The 19863-nt window shown below is 36.6% G+C and overlaps 1 protein-coding gene across 1 annotated transcript; it reads right to left on the reverse strand.

Moving 5' to 3' along the window:
• Positions 1 to 14318, reverse strand: gpr142 (G protein-coupled receptor 142). The gene is made up of 3 exons (XM_038274067.1): positions 14170 to 14318; positions 3448 to 3602; positions 1 to 1983 (listed from the first exon to the last, which is right to left on the reverse strand). The coding sequence occupies exons 2-3, from the start codon at positions 3584 to 3586 to the stop codon at positions 1040 to 1042; spliced, it is 1083 nt and encodes a 360-aa protein (XP_038129995.1). The 5' UTR covers positions 3587 to 3602; positions 14170 to 14318; the 3' UTR covers positions 1 to 1039.
• Between the last annotated feature and the right edge of the window lie 5545 nt (positions 14319 to 19863).

Genomic DNA, 19863 nt, shown 5'->3' on the forward strand with positions numbered 1-19863 from the left:
ATCAAGTTTTCAGTTCATATAAAATAGTATTTTTAATGTCAAATTACAGAAAAACAAGTTACAGAAAAAAAACACATTCTACATTTACTTCTGTCTTGACAGATAGTGCAGCATGAAGAATAAAAAAACATATCTTATACAATAACTCACTTTATAAAAACTGTGACATGAAATTTTAAATCATACAGTCTCAGGTAGTTTGTGTAAATAACCGATGCAGCTTCCATAATGGTTCACTGATTCACTGCAAGTGGAAATGTACTAGCTGGATATGAGTGCACATGATCATGCATGAATGAGATGGTGCATGTACTGTGTTCTCTGTTTGTGTTTGCACACACATTCACGGCGGAGCTGCAGTTTGCTTCGCCAGAGCTGAAGTCATGTTAGGCTGATGTAGCAGCAGATTTAGGGCTCGTTTATAAAGCAGGGTCGAAACACCTGCCTCATAAACAAACTTCTCATTTTAGTGTCCAATGGGCTGCATTTAATGAAAAAAAAAGCAAAAATACTTCAGATTCAACTAGCTGCAGATTTTGTCCTGAGTGTGTGCTTAATGTTTTTGCTCGGCTGGCTGAAATCTGTGGCATACAAATGGATCGGTCCACATTCACGATATTTTTTTCTTTTTCTTTTTCTTTTTCTAGGCTCGCAAAACAACAGAATTTACTCAGCAGACTAATTGTTATTACATTTACACTCAAGCATTTGATTTACACTTTTATTTTCATCCCTCCTTGATGTCTGACTGTATAAGTTGGGGGAAAATTTCATATTTCAACTAAAAATGGAGACCTTTTTTTGTAGTTTTTTTTTTTCAAATTCCTTGGAGCAAAAACAAAAAAAGCATTCTTGTTTGATTTACGGTGACAAACAGCACCAGATCAGAGAAAACAAAAAAACAGCTTGGAGCTCTGTTAGAAAGCTGCTGGGATGATTGGCTGCTGTCCATAGTCATGCCTGGAACAAAGTGCTGCTCCCTGGAGTTTAAAATGCACTAGGGCCGTGGGAGGACGTGTGTTTTGTTTTAATGGTGGGGTCATGAGGGCTTTCTGTTCCTGCGAGGAGACAAGGGAGTGGAGTCCCTCTGCGAGCGCTTGTTCCCACTGTACAGAGAGGAGATGGAGGCATTAGTTGGGGCCTGCTGCTGAGGGAGTGCCCCATGAGGGTGCAGTGGCCCTCCTTTGAGCAGTACGATGTCCCGCACGGTGCTACGGAAAGGCCTGCTGACAAAGCAGTACAGGAAAAAATTTACAGCTGTGTTGAGCATTGCCAGCATATTGGACAAATCGTAAGCAAGGTGGACCTGCCAGTCCTGGTGAACTGAGGACACATACAGGTGGTAGATGACTACAACAGTTCTGGGAGCCCAAAGAACTGAAAACACAGAGGTGAGGGCCAGCAGCATGGCGGTAGTTTTTCCTAATCGGCGTGGAGGCCCACGCTCCTCCTGGCAGGGCTGCTGCCTCTGCCTTAATCTCAGTGTATGGATTATTAAGGAGTTTAGCACCAAAAAGATGGTGCAGGGGAGGAAGTAGATGATGGTCACATGTGTCCATATGAGGACGGCATCCAGGGCAGTGGGAGGATGGCTGTCCCTCCAAACGTCCGACCACCAGAAGAAAGGCACACCTGATGCGAGGGACAACAACAGCACAGCTGCGATGATCTTCCTGGCTCGTGCCGGATAGCTGATCTGACGGTGGATCAATGGGTGGCACAGCGCTACGTACCGGTCCACAGTCAGAGGTACAGTGGACCAGATGGAGGCATGGTTTGCAGCGAACTCTGCAGCGCTGACCACATGCAACAGGACCGTAGGGACGTCACGGTGGAAAACAGCTGTCTCTAGCAGGAAGCCGACAAAGATGATAAAGAGCTGGGAAAGGATATCTGAGCCTGTTACTGCTAAGAGGTAGTAGTAAAGAGCTTTCTTGGTGCGTGACGCCAGCCTGCATAAAGCCACTGCTGTGAGGATGTTTACTGAAAAAACAAAGAAAGAAAAAAGCAGGAATTAGATCATTTTACCCATAGAGTAGAAGTACAGTATCAACAGTCCTCAAGGCCTGAAGTTCAACATTTGTTAGATTTTAGAGTTTTTACACAATACTTATATTTCATAGAGACTCAAATATGCCATAACAATATAGTTGAAAAAAATCAGAATTTAACGCTTCAGTCAATTGAAATGTATTAACTGGTACAAACTTCAAGCATATTCATTATTTTATTTTAAAAAATGAGCACCAAAAACCCAGTAAAGCTTTGCATATCTATATTATTCCTTTCTTTTAATCTCCATCATAGGTTTAGAATTACAACAACGCAGAATGCATTTGTACTGCACCAAAAATGCTGCAGCAAATATCTGAAATAGGACGTCATTGACTGTTACACCCTTAAGATATACATGCAGGATGTAAAGCAGCTTGTAAGTATTTGATTTTTTTTTTTTTTTTTGCACTATGATATTGTGCAAAACTGCTTTTATAAATTTATTGTTTTATATTCTACAAAGAAAAACACAACTGGAAAAAAAATGAAATCTTATGGCTGAGTATTAGATAGATATTAACCAGTGCTGCCAACTAACCTTTCAGTCCAGGTTTATTTGTATAACAGATTTAAGATAACTGCAATGTTGACAAAGCAATGAAAATGTCCTATAAACAGCTGATCTCATCATCCGTTTATGAAATATGGTCATATTTACGTAACTGTAATGAGCGACTGAGAGTTTTAACATTTAACTTAATAGATTTTTTAACATTTTATGAAAATAAATTCATTTTAAACTATCTGGAAAATACCATAAGCTTAATTTGAAACATACTTACATGCTTAGCATAGTACTTTCTGTTAATCAATATTGACATGATTTGACCAAAAAATAATACGGTGCTGCTTTAAATAACTCAGATTCATATTTATTTCTACCCTTTATTTTACATTTTCTTAAAGTATACTTCATTTCTCAAGGACTTTTTTTCCTATGATTGACTAAAAGTTTCCTAAACTCTAGATATATTTACATTTAAGAACAATTAATGAGGTGAACTCATTTAGGAGTCATCTAAATGTGATAATACCTCTACTGTAAAATCCCCTTTGGATCAAAACAAATGTATTTTTTTTTTTTTTATGTGACCAAAATAAAGGAAATGCAATAGCCTAAATAAATCATGTTACTCTCAGATTATCATCGAGGTTTGGGTAAACTAGGGAAATCAATGCATTAGCACACATCATGTGGCTATATTATATTATATTATATTATATTATATTATATTATATTATATTATATTATATTATATTATATTATATTATATTATATTATATTATATTAGCTAGCTCTCCCATTAGCACCACTAATTCATTTTTGTATTGATTGCTTTGGTTATATTTAGTTTAGCCTTTAGTGAGTTGTAAACTAGTGGAAGAGTATACCTGGTACTCCCACACACAGCAGAACGCTGTAGTAAATGACAGGAATAAAGCCAAGGACACATTTGGATCTCTGCAGCTCCTCAGGTTTCAGGCCCAGCTCTTCATAGCTGGACTCTGTCACATTGGGCCAGTCGATCATGGCCTCAGTGGTTCCTCTGAAAAATAAAAATGACAAAAAATAAGAAAACTAACTCACAAGTAATTGTGGAACAGTAGAAAAAGCAGAAAATGGAGCTATAGTTTCTAAAAGAAGCAGATTTAATGGGAACTGTCTGCTGGAAACTCTTGTTTTTGAACATTTTGAATTTAATGATCCATGTCTCCTGTGAGTAAGAATGCATTTCAGAGCTGGTAAAAATGTGTGAGTCTGTTTTGTTTTTGAGCTTGTAAAGCAAGACAGCCCAAGAACACTTAAATGCCTGGTTTTAGTGATCTGGTGCTCTGACACTTCTGAGCCAACAAACAGCCTTAAAGGGGAACACCGTTTTTTTTTTTTTACATTGCCTTGATTTTACGTTATTACATCATGTTCTACTCACCCACATTAGTTTTGTGTCATTTGGAGCTGTTCTGAAGATATTCCGTTAGGTTATATCCAAGTAACATCTTCCTATGGGCAATCGACTTAAAGACACAAACTAAACTGTTTGTTTCTCTGCTGGAGAAAGGTGGTACTTCTCCAGCTCCCAACACTGTTCATAATTTATTCTTTATGGTACGCCAGCATTCATAACATGTAGGCGAATCACCGTCCCTCAGACATCCGTGGTTATATTTTTTATATTTATATCTTTTAAAAACGAAGCGGCGCGAGTATGACGTCATCCGTGGAATCAAGAGCCCAATGTTAAAAAAACGGCGTTTCCCTTTAAAACCAGAGGTGGGTAATAAATAATTACATTTACTTAGTTACATTTACTGGAGTAACTTTTTGATAAAAATGTACTTTTAGGAGTAATATCACTGCATCATACGTATTACTAATATTATCAGCATCACTACTCCTACTTGAGCAGAGGTGTTAAGTAAAACAAATGCTTCATTGCTTTACTTAAATATTTTGGCTATCTATACTTTACTGGAGTAATTATTTATTTAGACAACTTCTTATTTCAAATCCTTATGTTTTTTGCAATTGTCTTGACTTTCTACTTCTTACATTTAAAAAATAGACTCTTTAATTAAATTTTAGTTAAGCTCGTTTTCACTACGCTCTGTTGGTATTTAAAGGTACACTATGCAACCAGTGTTGATTTTCCAGCGAGGCTCCCCCCAGAGGGCGAAAGTAAAAGTGCACTGTCGTAAATATGCACAGCTGTTCTCCTGGTTTCTCCGTCAAGCCAGGCGCGGTTGTTTTGAGCTTAGCAGACAGGCGAACGCAACGAATGACTAATGCTGCGTTCACACCGCAGCTGGCGCGACAGAAGCAGCGAGTTTACATGCAACGTAACGTCAAGGCGCAGCAAAAGGTCCCGCGGCGCGTTTTGAGCAGCAGGCGCAGCACGTCTGAGCAGCTGAAGCAGCGCATCGGGCGCGTTTAAGCATCTGACGCAGGGAGAGAGACACAGCGCTGATGATCACTCCTCTTAAACAGTTTATTGATGCCTAAATTAACTTAAAATGCAGAAATCTGCCGGCAGAATATGCAGTTTGGATTATTTAGATGAAAAACACCTACCAGCTGCCGTGGTGAACCGCGAGGAGGCGACCAGGCCAGAGGCTGCTGATGAAGGGATCCCTACTGTCGGCGCATCCCTGGTATGTGGGGGTCTGAGCGGCTCCGACAGAAAAAATATCGAAGGCAGGATAATAATCTGAATGAACTGACGGCACTGATTACGTTTTCAGATGTATTTTCTCACTTAAACACATATTAAAACTACTTTATTCCCACTGATCACAGCAAATATAGCTGCAAGGCAGAGAAAGGATAGTGAAGCTCCGCCCAACGCGCGTCAGACACACTTTTGCACTCTTCAGCCGCGCGTCAGAACTAACTGGTACAAGCAGCAAAAATGAAGCAGCAGACCCGATTTTGCTGCGTCCGATGTGAATGTAGCATAACTGCACAAAGATTGCCACTGTGCTAGCAACGAGAATGCTTTTAACTGGGGGGTGTAGCAGTTCTCGCCGTAAAGCAAGACTGACTCTCACGAGACTTCTGAGCCTGTGGGTGCGGGTCGGTGCTCCTGCAATTGCAAGTGCGGTATTTCCCCCACAGACCACCAGGGCGGCCGAGAATACCTTTGTTCAACCTGAAATGAATCATTTAATCATCCATAACGTTATGGAACACATTAATTAACTGAAAAATGTTGCATAGTGTGCCTTTAAAATAAATAAAAACCCTAATAAAATGTATTTCGTCCCGACAACTTCTTTGTGGTTGAACTCGGTGCTGCACCAACTTGCTATTTGCCACATGCCAAACTAAATTGTTTTTCAAGATAATGCAAAGTTACATTTCACACTATTGCCATAGTTATAAAACTAAGAAAATTAGGTATAAGGAAGTTATGATCCAGATTTGTAGAAAAATGTTCCTTTGATAGAGTAGCGCTATAACCAGTATGAGGTTTAAAGCATCTGTCCTTACTTTTTATCTGCATTATTTTTACTTTTATACTTTAAGTAGCTTTAAAACTGGTACTTTTAGACTTTTACTAGAGTAAAAAGGTGGAGTTGATTCTCTAGCTTTGAAAAAATAGTTTTTTAACAGTAGGATTTATTCTTCTACTTGAGTAATAAACATAAATACTTTTGACACTTCTGTACTTGAGTAACATATTTGGCTGTTCTACCCACTGTGACTAACTTCACTGAAAAAAAAAGAAAAAGCACATTTAAACCTAAAATACAGCAGATACAGGCAGACAGCTGTAGTTCCACTGAAAATAGACTCTTTTATACACAATTTTTTTTGTTGTTGTTAGTTTTAACAATTGTTACTTTCATCATATTGTCATCATAGTAATATACAGTAAAAACGATGTACTGTCAGTGGAGGTAGTTCATCCTGAAATGGATTCTGAGAAGTGTTAAAAAATTGGTAAAAAATTAAATGTGAATATAATTTTATATTGTGTTTTTCTGATTTACATAATTTTAAATTGTAAAACTCAGAACTTCAGTAGCCTTTTTACCAAGTATTTTGTTTACTCTTACTTGTGTACTTCATTGGGACTTCAAATTTTTTGTACTTTTACTCAAGTAGAAATGAAGTAACTGTGAGATGTTCTGTTCTTTATTTGGATGTACTAATTCGCAAGATATGTCAGGCTAAAGTTATTGACAATATTTATCATGCAAGAACATTTTTGATTTATTATGGATTTTGTCTTTTTAAGTTTAGTATTTATAATGCACATGCTGTGTATTTTGCATGAGCATTAATACATTTTTACCTTTTATTAAATTACAACTATAAACTTCAATCTATTTTATTAGGTTTTTATGTGATAGATAAACACAAAGCACTGTGTGATTTTGAAAATATTCAACAACATAAAGATGCATGTCTTCTTTCGGAGATGATTTAATCTGTTTAGTGGTTCTGAATATAAGAACTAACTAAATTATTTGACCAAAAACATTGCCTTTCCATTTCGCTGTTTGTGCACAGTTTTGTTTTATTCCAGTCAGACTGAAGATAGTCATATGTAATAGATAAACAAGATATATTTTATAAGTTAATGTAATCTATTTAGCTTAATGGGGAAAATAATCACAGATAACAGAAATAAAGACTTAAAACAAGGTCTGTGAGTAATTAAGCAATATTATTTGTTTTACTCAGTGACTTGATTAATGATATACACTTTAAATCAACTGATTGCATCTGTGCATACTGTAGGTTTAAAGTAACTTTTGTAAAACCAAAATCTTTCTTCTGACTGAAGCAGTATTGTTTTATGGAGTCAAACTAGAATCAGGACTTAAATCAAGAGAAAGAGGAACACATTTGTGTGTTGGCAGGAAGACTTTCCAAAAGACAAACTCTCTAAAGCAGCTTACCACTGATAAAAATGATTTGATTGCTCTCATGTCTTAAAAGATTGTTTTATTGATTATTGGAAGGGGAATAAATCCTTGACGACATGCCATCCTTAAAAGACAATGTAGAAAAAAGCGAAATCTTTATTTTACCTTTGGGTTTTTTTATGATCTCTGGTTAATGCATGTCTTCCATTTGCTCTACTATCAAAAATTCTTGTTTAAATAAAAATGATTTAAACTTGCTAGGGGTACACATAATGCTGGTCTTAATTTTAGATGAGCACAAAAAATAACTCACGATTTTTTGTTTTCATTTCAACTTAATTCACATCCTTTTTAATATTGGAAATATCAGATATTTAACTTAATTGGGGTTGAAAATAACATTAAATATATATTTAGCAGCCTTAGTGAACTGATCTCTGCAGCAAAAGAATACTTTTAAAATAAGCTGAAATAAACAACTTCTCATTTGCAGATAAAATGCTGGAGCATATAATGTAGATTATGGAGGATCACAGAAAAACATTTGCACAGTCAAACCGTCTTACACATAAACAGTGTCAGTTTGTGCTCTTAGTCGATTAACCTGCAGGTTCACAACAACAGATGGGCTGACTCATTGACCCTGCTAACCTCCTGCTTCTCAGTATACAGTACCTCTGTCTTTCCGTTTGACCTTTTCACCTGAGCGTTGTTAACCCTTCCTTCACCGTTCACAACCTGCTCCCCTAATTGTCCTTACTCATTTTGTAATTTAATGTCAACAATTTTGGACATTTCATAGCTATCTTTAGATACACAACCTGCATAAACAGCACATCAGAGTTGACCCATTCATAAAACCTTCCTGTTAATCTGAGTAGGGCAATCATTCCCACAGGCAGTTTGTGGTATTTAATTACTGCCATTGTAAAGGTTGTTTATGTGCTGAAACCCTGACAAGCATTGGACGACTGACACGTTTAGTGCATGTAGCAGTAATCTGATAATAAACCTGAGCAACACTCAACTGCTCTGTGGATTGCTGCTTTATTTTATCTTAGCACCAGCAGAGGGGCTTAGACCAAATTGCAGTTGTGAAGATAAATGATGTGATTCATGGTATAAAAGAAGAACAGGTTAAAAGGAACAGGGTGGTTACATGCCTCTCTGAAATGAGTTTCCCACGATCTGGAGCAGAACTATCGGACCTTAATCCTGCATTAGTCTTGATTTATCTGTCTGCTTTTAAGGTTTACTTTGTCCGAGAGGTGCAAACGTTCTGCATTACATAAACTAGCTGCAAATACAAAAGTACTGGAAACAGAAAAATCCAGGTAACTTACAAATCACATGGAGAGGAAAAACACTGTGTGTCCCAAAATTAACTGCAAGTTTAGAAAAATAAAAAATTTGTTTTGCATAACGGGAGTGCTCCAGATCACTAGGGGGAATCGGCCCTCAATTCATTTGAGACCAGACCTTAGTAAAGACATAAAGGAGATGTCATCCTGCAGCAAATTTGAAGGGAAGAAGGAAAATGTAAGTTTTTCTTTGAGCCTTTTTTACATATATACTGAGTTTGAATGCAGTGGCTGTGTCCTCTGAAGGCCAGATTCATTGGCCAATTACGGCTGCTGTGCCCTGTTCGGATTGGAAGACTCCTCGTTATGCGGCAGACAAATCCAGCCTTCTTTTTAACCACTTTGAATTACAGGTCTAGTGTATCCTACGGAGCCTTGGGTATCTTGTGTTTCATTGGAGATCCAAGCAAGTCAGCTGCTCCGTGCTCAGAGGAAAAAGGTAAATGGTGCCGAACAATGGAGAATTATATAAGTGCAGTTTGATATATTACAGCATGGGAATAGTTCTGTCTGAAGTTAATGAAAATTACTGTTTTAAATGGCTATTGAGTAGGATATGTGTTGGGTAACATTTAGTTTATAGAAAGGTTTTACCTGTCGCTGTCCAAGTGGCTTTGGCTGACATTTAAGCTGCAGCTATCTCTGCATTGTGGGGACTACAAATCTGATATTTTTGATGACAGTATTGCTGCTGACATTTTTCAAAAATGTTATTAGCACCCAGAAGAGCTCTATCCATTCTTTGCCTGCTTTTTGTGTCAGCTATAATAGTTGTTGGGCGATAGAGCCTAGTGGGGAAAGCCAGAGAAGAATGGACCTACTTGAATCCATAGCCAAAACTCTTCTGGCCTCCTTATTTTCATGGACCTCGAAGGACCCAGTCCAGAAAAACTGGGTCCCTGGATGATTTCCATTATGTGGATCTAGTTTGCAGCTTTTCCTAACTTTCAGATTTTTTTCTTTCTTGCATAATTTTTCTTTTACATGGGTTTTTGTTACGATCAATTTTGTGTTTGCAGCACATTTATGCATTGGCACCAAGGTTTTGCCTAGCTTTTCTCTATTTTGTTGTTTAATGCCTCCTTTTTCCTCAATTTACAGAATTAGGTTTAATGTTGGACACTGAGCAGAACTATACTTTTTTAAAACTGTTTTCTGCATCTAATTTATTTTGTGCTGACTGCATCCTACATAAAATTCCAAACTGTACTAAAAGACTTAAAAGCTGAGAGAAGGATTTTCCTTCTTTCTATCTATATTTTAGTTGAGGAGGGGATTTTGAATGTTCCTGTGGGAAATTTTCCTTGTTGATTAGACAGGGTATTAGATAAAACTAGGGGAAAAAACAACAATGTACCATCCACCATGTCTTCCCAGACCTACTAGGCCTGTGTGAGGCAATGAATGTTATTATAATTCAAGTAAGCTTTAAAATTTAAATGCCACTTCCTGTTCCAATGAGATGTACATTTGTTTTAAACTGTTTTTCTTTTGTCTCTTCTTTTTCTTGCAAGAGTTGGGCAGTCTGCAGACTTTGATATTTTGATGTTGGGCTACTTGTTAGGAGTTGGATTTGGACCCTTAGTTCTAAGGAAAGGAACATGCTGCTAACTTTGCGGGAAAAGTTTCAGGATTACCCGTTTCCTGTTTTATCAGTTTTGACACCAGTCCACAACGCAACATTGAAAAATACATGGATAAGGAAGCATGGTATGGAACAACCTGAGGGACCTACATTAAGTCCTCACCTCAACCAAACAAAATACTCATTTGGGATGAGTGGGAGTTTAAAACAGGAGCCAGGCCTCCTCAGCCAACATTAATATCTGATCCTACAAATGCACTTCTGGAAGATGGTGAAAATTCCCAATAAACAGACTTAAACCATAGAGAAAACACCCAGCTAAAGATTTGTAGCCGTTGATGTATAAAAAAGAAAGTTTGTGTTTATATTAAATCGCCTCAATACATCTGGAAATATGATGCTCTCCACCAGATTAGGTCACAAGTGGCTTGAGAAACCGACTTTGCTATTTAACATTGCCATATGTTTTGTTACATAATTCCAACATATTCTAGCTTGTTATATATCTGGAAATGTATGAACTGAGATTTGTGGTTATTTTTGCCAACTTTGTTTTGTCAAGCACTAATTATGTTAACTCAGCTTTTAGAAGACAACTTTCTAGGGAAAAAAGTTATGTCAGAAAACATTAGCAGAGTCTGGAGGAAAGGACAAAGACACACTGAGATGTTTACATGACATGTATCTGACCAAAAGCTCCAGAACACAATTTTCAGTGACTGTTTTGTCAAGACTGAACTTTCACAGAGACTTCAATCCGCTGAACCATAAATAGCTACCACACCACTGAACTTTTGGAGGAAACGAGAGCTTAGTTGTTTCATTTTCTTGCTTTTTTAAGCAGTTTGTTTATCGATAAAAACCTTCTCATATTTCTTTATCTAATAGCGAGAGAGAGCTAAGATAAGATGTCCTGTACAGTATTAATAGGTACACACATGCTCCCACAGGAGGTGGACTGAGCGTTTGCAGGGATATATCATTTCTGGAGTGAGCAACGTTTTAGACAAGGCGCCACAGAAACATGTGAACTGCAGCCTTACAAACAGTCCACGACAATCACAATTTTGCATAATATCTCTGAACTTTTCGCCCAGTTTACTAGTGCTGATTTTGTTTCCCTGTACAGTCAAGGCCGAAGTTGATGTTTAAGTCAATATTAGTTAAACACTCAAAATACATTGAATCATCTTATGCATCTTTTTTTTTTAGTTAAAGTGAATCAACATCATTCTGCCTCCTACTTTTATTTTTATATAGTTTGTTCATACAGTGTAATGAAAATGTTTTAGCACTTTCATTTCTTCACATTTTGTCACCTTCCCCCAAATATAATGCAGACCAACTACATAGTTGCACTGGGAAGCTGATAGAAAATGACAGTTTATTTGTGAAAATGAATATATTATATATGGTCTTTAACACATTTACACATCTAGTGACTGACATTTTTTGCTGTTTTCTTGTAATATAGCATTAGCTTTGACTAGTTTTTATTTCCCAGCTAAAGAAAAGTTTTTCCAAAGCATTATGCCAGCACTACTGTGTTTTGAGATTCATTTAGATATATGTTATGTTCTGTCAAAAATATACAAATAGTTATTTCTTTTTTATTTCAGTTTTGGTCTGACTGGCCCAGAATGCATCTAATGCGTGTTTACTGTTCATTCTTTTTTGAAAATGAAGTTGACTGAAAAAATATAAATTTAATAGATTTAAGATCAATCATATAGATTCTAGATATCAAACACTGCTAAGAATTTCTGTTTATTTTCAGTTTAAATTGTTCTCTAGGGAATCCAGGTTACTTTACAGCAATCCCTTCTGACTGAACATCTAGCAACAGTGGACTACAATTGATCCATTAGCTTACTGCAATCCTTCAGTAAAACTAAGCTTTGCTTAAGCAACCATCTGCAGTGACAAACTAGTGGTTGGAGAGGACAGAAGATCCACAAAAAATACGAGGCACTTCTACCAACATACTTTGTATTATAATACAGCAGCTACCCTTTGATTGATTTTATTCAGAGCAGGAGCATAGCTAAACATAAGTTTTAAGCAAGTAATAATATGTATGTCCAAAAGTACAGAACAAGTAAATAGGCTTCAGGTTCTTTGTTCTGGGTAGGGACAGAGTGTAAGACCAGAAAGATGGTGCTAAGACTTTTATCTGGTGAGAGACAGAAAATAAGGTTAGTGACAGAAACAGATCAGCCAACCAGAGGATAATAAGATAGGTAAAAAAAAAAAAAAAAAAATGTAAGAGAAAAGATGTAAGAGATAGTAGCAAAGTAAGGAAAAGTGGTCAGTAGGCCAGCTGGTAACCTAAGCCCATAGTAGCATACAATTAATGCCCTCCTTGCTTGTTCTACCAGTGATTTCATTCAGGGGTAAAGAGGGTAAACATCAATTTAGCCCTAAACCTTTCAAAATCCTTTATTTTTCTTAAATATGTCTTAACTTCTTCCGCTTTACAAAAATGCAAAAGAATATAATTAGGTTTCTAATTGTTTTATGTAAAAATGTAAAAAGGGATGAAGGTCAGTGGAGCTGACATCTCTAAATAATCAAATTAAACATATTAATTGTTCATCATTAACCTAACATTACTGTGACTTGTAATCAGAAAAACACATTTAGTGATATTAACATCTCGTTATGAGAGACTGCAAAGCACAGTTTCTACAGTTTCAGCTGAATTTGAAAACAAGCCAAATTATCAGTTTGTTAAGTCACCTGATCTGTTTCCCCCCGTGTGCATCGGCTCAGGACCAGCAATGAGAAAGATGATCGCTATGAAGAAGAAGGTCATAATACTGCTGGCTAAAAATGAGACAAAAGACCTGCAAACACTCTTAGTGATCAATAACCCTGCAGACATCCTGCAGGGCTGGCCAAAAAAAAAAAAGTTCCAAAACTCCTTTATCTATCACACTTCCCTGACACCTTCACCTCCGCAAGTCCTCTGGATTCTGGAAGAAGACATAAACTCTTCTCACTTAAAATGTTACTAAATCATCTTTCAGACAGTGACAGATGTTTTGCAGAGAGGAAATAAAACTATTCAAAGTCTCATCAGGATCATCCTTACAAGTCAAGTGCCAGAACAGCAGCAATAGATCAGTGGGATGGCTTTTGATGAAAAAAAGAAAAATTTTCTCAAGACTAAGATGAAGCTGCAGGCTTTTAGGATGCAGCACTGCAGGGGGCTCAGAGCACAAAACTGTGAACCAAACACTGTCTGCATGTTTTTCAATTATTCATCAACAGCGCTTCAGGACAAAAAGAGTGCTAACAACATCACTGCACAGGAGAAGGATCAGTGTTTCACCCAGCCGAAGGAACCATGCTTTATGTGTTTTGGAGAAGAGTAAAATATTTGCCTATGGATGTTTAATTCACAGAAGAAAAACTCTGGAGAAAATGAGCCGCTGACAGATGATAGTGGGAGAAATTTTTGTGCAGATTGGTTACAGAGTTGGAGGCCAAAATTCTGACCTGCGGTAAGAGCTTTAAAGAAGAGGGAATCCAGAAATACATTCTGGGACCAGACATGATGATGAATTGGTTTCATAAAACATTTGTGGGTGAAATTAAAAGGTGGTTCAAATCAACTATTAAAAATGAGACAATTTAGATCTGCTTCCCTAAAATAATTATGACTCCAAACGTCCTTGAAACTCTGAACATCATTCAAACAGCCCTAGTTAGACTTAAAAATAAATATCTTAAATATCCATTAATAAAATCTCACATGAATTACAAACTTTGCTTCTTAATCATCCATCTTACCTTCAGATCCAGCTTTCAGGGTGTTTCTCTCCTGTTATATCAGACTGGGCCCTTTCAGTGCTGCTCCCCCTCAAAGGTTCCTGCAGAATCCCATTTTGACCACCAGTTAGGAGGATGAGGAGGAGCAGAGAGGTCCAGGCAGCCGGTGGATCTCTGCAAAAACCGAACTAAGGGAGAAGGCAGAAAGGAGGTAGAGGGGGAGGAGACTGATGTGTGAAGAAGGAGGGGATATAGTGGAGGAAATTAAGGTAAACCAAACTGACTGTGACAGGGGATATAAGGTAATAATTTTTAATGTTTAGGGGGGTGATGGAGATTCAATCTCCAGTTTTTTTCAAGATGGCAAAGTGACAAAATAAATAAAGTAAAAGCTGTCAAACTAACCCTGCTGCCAGCTTCCAATCTAACTGCAGCCAGTAGAATTATGTAATCCTGAGGAGGAAATGAGAAGGTCTGACTTGTGGTAATCTGAGATGTTTATGGAGTTCTATTGGGTAGAGGTAATTTTTTTTCTTATTTGTATTCTGATTACTCATTATCATTATAAGTAAAGAACAATCCAAATGTACAATTATCTCACCAATGATTGCTCGTTTTATCAAGTCTTAGTCCAATAATGACAAGTTAGGGCTTTTTAGAGACTACTTTAGGGATCTTGTGATCTGCTCTATAGGTCACATATCCATGTCTAACTTGCTTTAGCAGTTAGCAAAGGACAGGTTAGAAGTGATTTTTAATGTCCTCCACTCCAAGGAAATTGCCAATGTTATTCTTTAAACGCTTGCCAGACCCCTGAACTGTAAAAACCTTCTTTCTAAAGGCCTAAAGACCTCAGTTTTCCACTGAGTTGGTTTAGATGGTAAATATATTCATATTGTGTCCCATGCTTCTCTCTTGAGACTTCTTCCTTGGTTTGTTTTTCATATATATATATATATATATATATATATATATATATATATTTTTTTTTTTTTCATATACTTCTGTTTAGCTTCATTCATGTTTATTAGTCTCCCTCCAGTCATTCTCTGCTCTCTGCCACTTCGCGTTCCAGTTACTTCAGCTGTGTCTCTGAACAAAATCGGTCTTAATGCCACTGACCTGTTGCTTCTGATTTGAAAGCTCCTGTTGATTGTTCAGTTAATTCCCATGCCGATCTCTAATCTTGTTGCTGTCCATGCTCCATATCCAGATCATCTCATGCTTTTTTCTCCATTAATAACATTTTCTTGAACTCAACATTTTGCATATTTGTTCAGCACAGCATGCCCTGTCCAAAACAGCAATGTCAGTCAGAGCAACACATCAAGAGCAAACCCTCATCTAAACGACCTGTCTGTGTAATTATACCCAATGCAGGTGATAAGCCTTTCCAATGAATGAGGGCATATCCCAAATTTTCCTCACACAAATCTGCTAATTAAAAGTTACAAAGAAATCAAAGTTTTCTGCATTTCTGTCTGTTTTTTACTCTTGTAGAAACAATTGTTGGAAATCCACTTGTCCTGATTATTTAGGTTTTTGTAGGGCATCCCATTTTTTTTTCCACATCGTGAATCTATGAACTAATATTTATGTTCTTGATATTGAATCCATGTTTCAATAGAAAAACAACTTGATTCACTCTTGATTTTAGTTGTAGAATTACAGAATTATAATAGAAAGTTGTGAGGAATTTATAAATTCATAATTTTGTATTACTTCCTTTGCACACCACTTTTTGTAACGTATTCTTCCAATTTAGTTTTACTCTAAGATAATAATTACTATTCCTTTCAGTTCAAAGGAGTTTCTGTAGCCAGTATATTCTAATAAACTTTTAAGAAACAGTGCTCCACTACTGAGTCAAGTTGAATTTTAAAAAATTTATAAACCGTTGAGCGATAGAGAGAACATCTTAATCCAATCTTGTCCTTTTCTTCTTGGGATTATCAAACTTCCCTGATCCATGGTGGAATTTTATGCATCACAGCATTAAACGTTTCTCACAGATTTAATAATTACTATTATCATCATAACTTTCTCAACATCAGTCCAACTCCAGCGATTCTTTCACACTGCATTTAGGTTCTTGGGACGCGGGTAGATGAATTCTGGGTTGTTAGTAAAGTGCAAGTGCACTTTTTCATATGTATTACCCTGTTGAATAAATAAATCAGTTAATAAATTTGTATTATTTCACAGGCAGAATCAAAAATCTTAAGAAGCCACACAAATCCAGAAGTTTAAAATAAAATACCAAATGGTAGCCTTTAGAAAACTCCATGCAGTGACAAAAAAGCATCTTAGCAGGCAGACATAGAAAGGTCAGACTATAAAAATAAATGTTATGCATACTAAAGTAACTGGATTATTGTGGCATCATTAAAATTAATTGGAGGCATCAGAAAGAGCACAGCAAAATATCAAGCTTAACATTATATTCTTTGTTCCACTGTTTATGTCTGTTTTTAATACAGATAAAGGGAAAATATTATTATCAATAACAAGATATATAATTTTGGGATATGTATTTTGCCGACGGTTAGTGATTCAGGTGTCATTTGTGACTGAAATGTTTAACATCTTTACAGCATGTAACTGTAGTGTCATCTTCTGTTCATTTTCTAATAAATAGCCGAATGAATAATAAACTATACATTTTGCATCTTTCAGAGTAAACAGATAAGATATTTGAAATAAAAGATGAGGAAAGCTCATCTACTTGTCACAAGTGATTAGTTTCCTGTCCTGCAGGAGACGTCTCCTTCAGCTTGGGTTTACATTTCATCAAAGGCTGATAATACACGTTAACCTGTCAAATGCTGTGATTATGCTAACATTTCATATAAAGAGGACATATCTTCATGATCAAAGTGAATGCAGATGAGTAAATGAGGTATATGATAACAGTTTTCATAGAAAAGAGATAAACTGAGTCCTCTGCGGTGCAGTTTACAGTTTTAAAACATGTCTAGAAGGACAGTACAATAAAAAACTGACAGCGACCCTTTTTCCATGAAATGCTATAAATCATCAAGGAGATGCTCTGAGACTTTCTGCCATCTGCAGTGAAAAATAACTTTGGCTGTAAAACAGAAACTTTTTTCCAGGGAAATCAGATTGAATTTTCCTAAGGGCTTTTCAGCTTTAAGCTTGGTTCTGCACTAAATCACAGGCTGTCTGAGCGGGAAGTTTGTCTCGTATGAATGTGATGCGAAAAAATGAAGGTAAAAGTAGATTGAGATAATGTTTTAAATTCAGATGATGACATGTGGAGCATAAAGGATCACAGTCAACCAAAACCAAATGTTAGGAGACATGTTAGGAGTAAATACTGCACCTCTAAAATGTATAAATAAATATCTGTAATGGCTGATGCTCTGCTAAAAGTGGATGACGGTACTGTATGCAAGCTTTTTGTTTTAATATTTAGTATTTAAAGTAGACCTAATAATTATCTTGTAGGCACTGACATCATCAGCTCCAAACAAATAGCATTTATGGTTTTAAATAAACGTGTATTTCCAGATGTTTTAACATCTAAACCTGTGACTTGTGCAAAAAAAACAATTTAACATTGATAAAGAACAGGAAGAAACAATGATGTGAATTGTTCATGTTATAAATTCAATGTGCACATACATAAAAAAAACACGTCATTTGCCCTGAAATGAGGACATGGTGGTTTGTAATGTCCTCTGGGAGCGACAGCCTGCAGCAGAAGCTTTCTAATTTCTCTCACGTATTCTTTGCTGCATTTGAAGCTAACACAATTACAGAGGAGCAAATCAGCACCATCAGTGGATCTGGGAGCCAACTTGTTGTTTTGAGCAAGACAAATGTCTCCTTAATTTAACTAAACCCTTTAAGGAAGCACGTCTCAGGGGTGCAAATTGTTGACGATAGCAGAGCTCCAAAGAAAACATAACGTCAAACCGGCAGATCCGACCGCCTTAATTCATCCAAAGTGTGTTGAGTGACCATTTACAAACCCAAACCCTACGTGAGCTTGATTTGACCCAACATGACTGACCCCAGTCCTGAAACTGCAAATCATTGAGTGTTTATCTGACTTACAGTATAATAGCCCTGACCTTACCCTGCAGCAGGGGTCAGTCAAGCCAATAATGAAGCATGCAGCTGATGATGATGCACAGACACAACTCTATCAATCAGACAATTCAGGTGCGAGAAGAAAGACAAGTTTATGCGATACTCTCCTTTTATAGGCAGGAATAAGAGTAGAAATCACCCACATGGCCATTAAAACAACCCATATGCAGTTATAATGTGGAATTAATAAAAGCTAATTTATCATCCTTTTTTAAACAGCTTACACATGCAGACTACTAGCTTTAAAAAAGAATTGAGTAGAAATCTGTAGGAGCTCAACAAAACATAAATTATTAACAGCATACACACAGCATTAGGTGCCATCATCATGCTTAACTGTGGTGAGTGTGTTTTCTTGTCGACTGGAATTATTAGTTTTATGCCAAACAAATAGATTTTCGCCTTGGTCAATACAATCCTTCTCAGACCATTAACAAAAAAAAGATATTGGAATCAGCCTATTTATCTTCAAAAAATCAATATAAACTACAGTAATTATAGGAAGGCCTTAATTGCCTATAAAGATTTTGCTGGTGTTTACTGAAATAGGAAATGATTGCTTTCAATATTTTTGATAAAATGTTAAGCAAAAAAAAAGGTTTTAATTAATATCGTTCTCACATTATTTTATCATCTTTACAAAGCCTCTAATTTTCTTAAAAAAAAAAAAGAAACGTCTAGGTTGAATAAAAAACCTTCTATACCTGGTTTGGGTAGATTTAGTAATTTAACATCTGTCACGATACAGTAAATCTGACCCATGGAAGGTTAGCTATGTTAACCAAGATTATATATAGTTTCAACAGGCCTGAAAAGTATTTTTTCATTTATTTATTGGCGTGCATAGAGCAATAGAAAAAGAAGGAAAAACAACAACCACAACAGAGCTGCTCTGGACCTGCAGGTTGCAGGCCCCTAATCTAACACTGATGTAACACATGAAACCCGTGATGCCATTTCAGTACTGCTGAAGCTAAGAGTGCAAAACTTATTTCTGAAATCAAAGTAAAAATAGAACTGTAAAAATAAAAAAAGGAAATTGGTCCTAAGAACCAGTCCGTTAAAATGTCTGTGCCACCATATATCATCATAAGTAATTGATCATTATAGCATTATATCTTTTTTATCTGGACCAAAACAGAGGCAAGGAACAGTTCTACAGGGGCACTGACCCCTGCTGGCCCCAGTTTAGAACCACCCATGTTTAGTAGCTTTAAAAACAGATAAGATTTTTAAGCACATCAGATCTGTGTCTGGTTATTTCAAATGAGAGAGGCTCTCTTTGTTCACACGGCAACGTAGTTTCTACTTTTATTCCTTTGTATCAAATCAGGTAGGTACTAAAGTGTCCTTATAAACTTTGAATTATGGCTGATGCTCATTTTGGACTTTGTTAGTATCTCTATAGAGCATAATCTAAAAAAAACATAATCTAAAATGCTTGTGTGTGTGATTCAGTTCCTGATTAGAAAGGTAGAGTTGGGGATTTTAAAGCAGGAGTTGAGCCCCGATGCGTCACACTCACTCAGTAATCAGGATCTGATCTGAATTACCTCTGCTCTTCCTCACTGTCAAAGCCTCGCTTCTGCTTCTGTCATT

Source organism: Cyprinodon tularosa, unplaced genomic scaffold (genome assembly GCF_016077235.1).
Source record: "Cyprinodon tularosa strain WSP-4 unplaced genomic scaffold, ASM1607723v1 ctg90, whole genome shotgun sequence".
NCBI classification, from domain to species: Eukaryota; Metazoa; Chordata; class Actinopteri; order Cyprinodontiformes; family Cyprinodontidae; genus Cyprinodon; species Cyprinodon tularosa.

Excerpts from the sequence above, each read along its gene's own strand:
- gpr142 (XM_038274067.1), bottom strand. The coding sequence starts at position 3,586 with ATGATCGACTGGCCCAATGTGACAGAGTCCAGCTATGAAGAGCTGGGC. Across the intron at positions 1,984-3,447 it reads GCTGTGTGTGGGAGTACCAG|TAAACATCCTCACAGCAGTG; the intron begins GTATACTCTTCC and ends TTGTTTTTTCAG.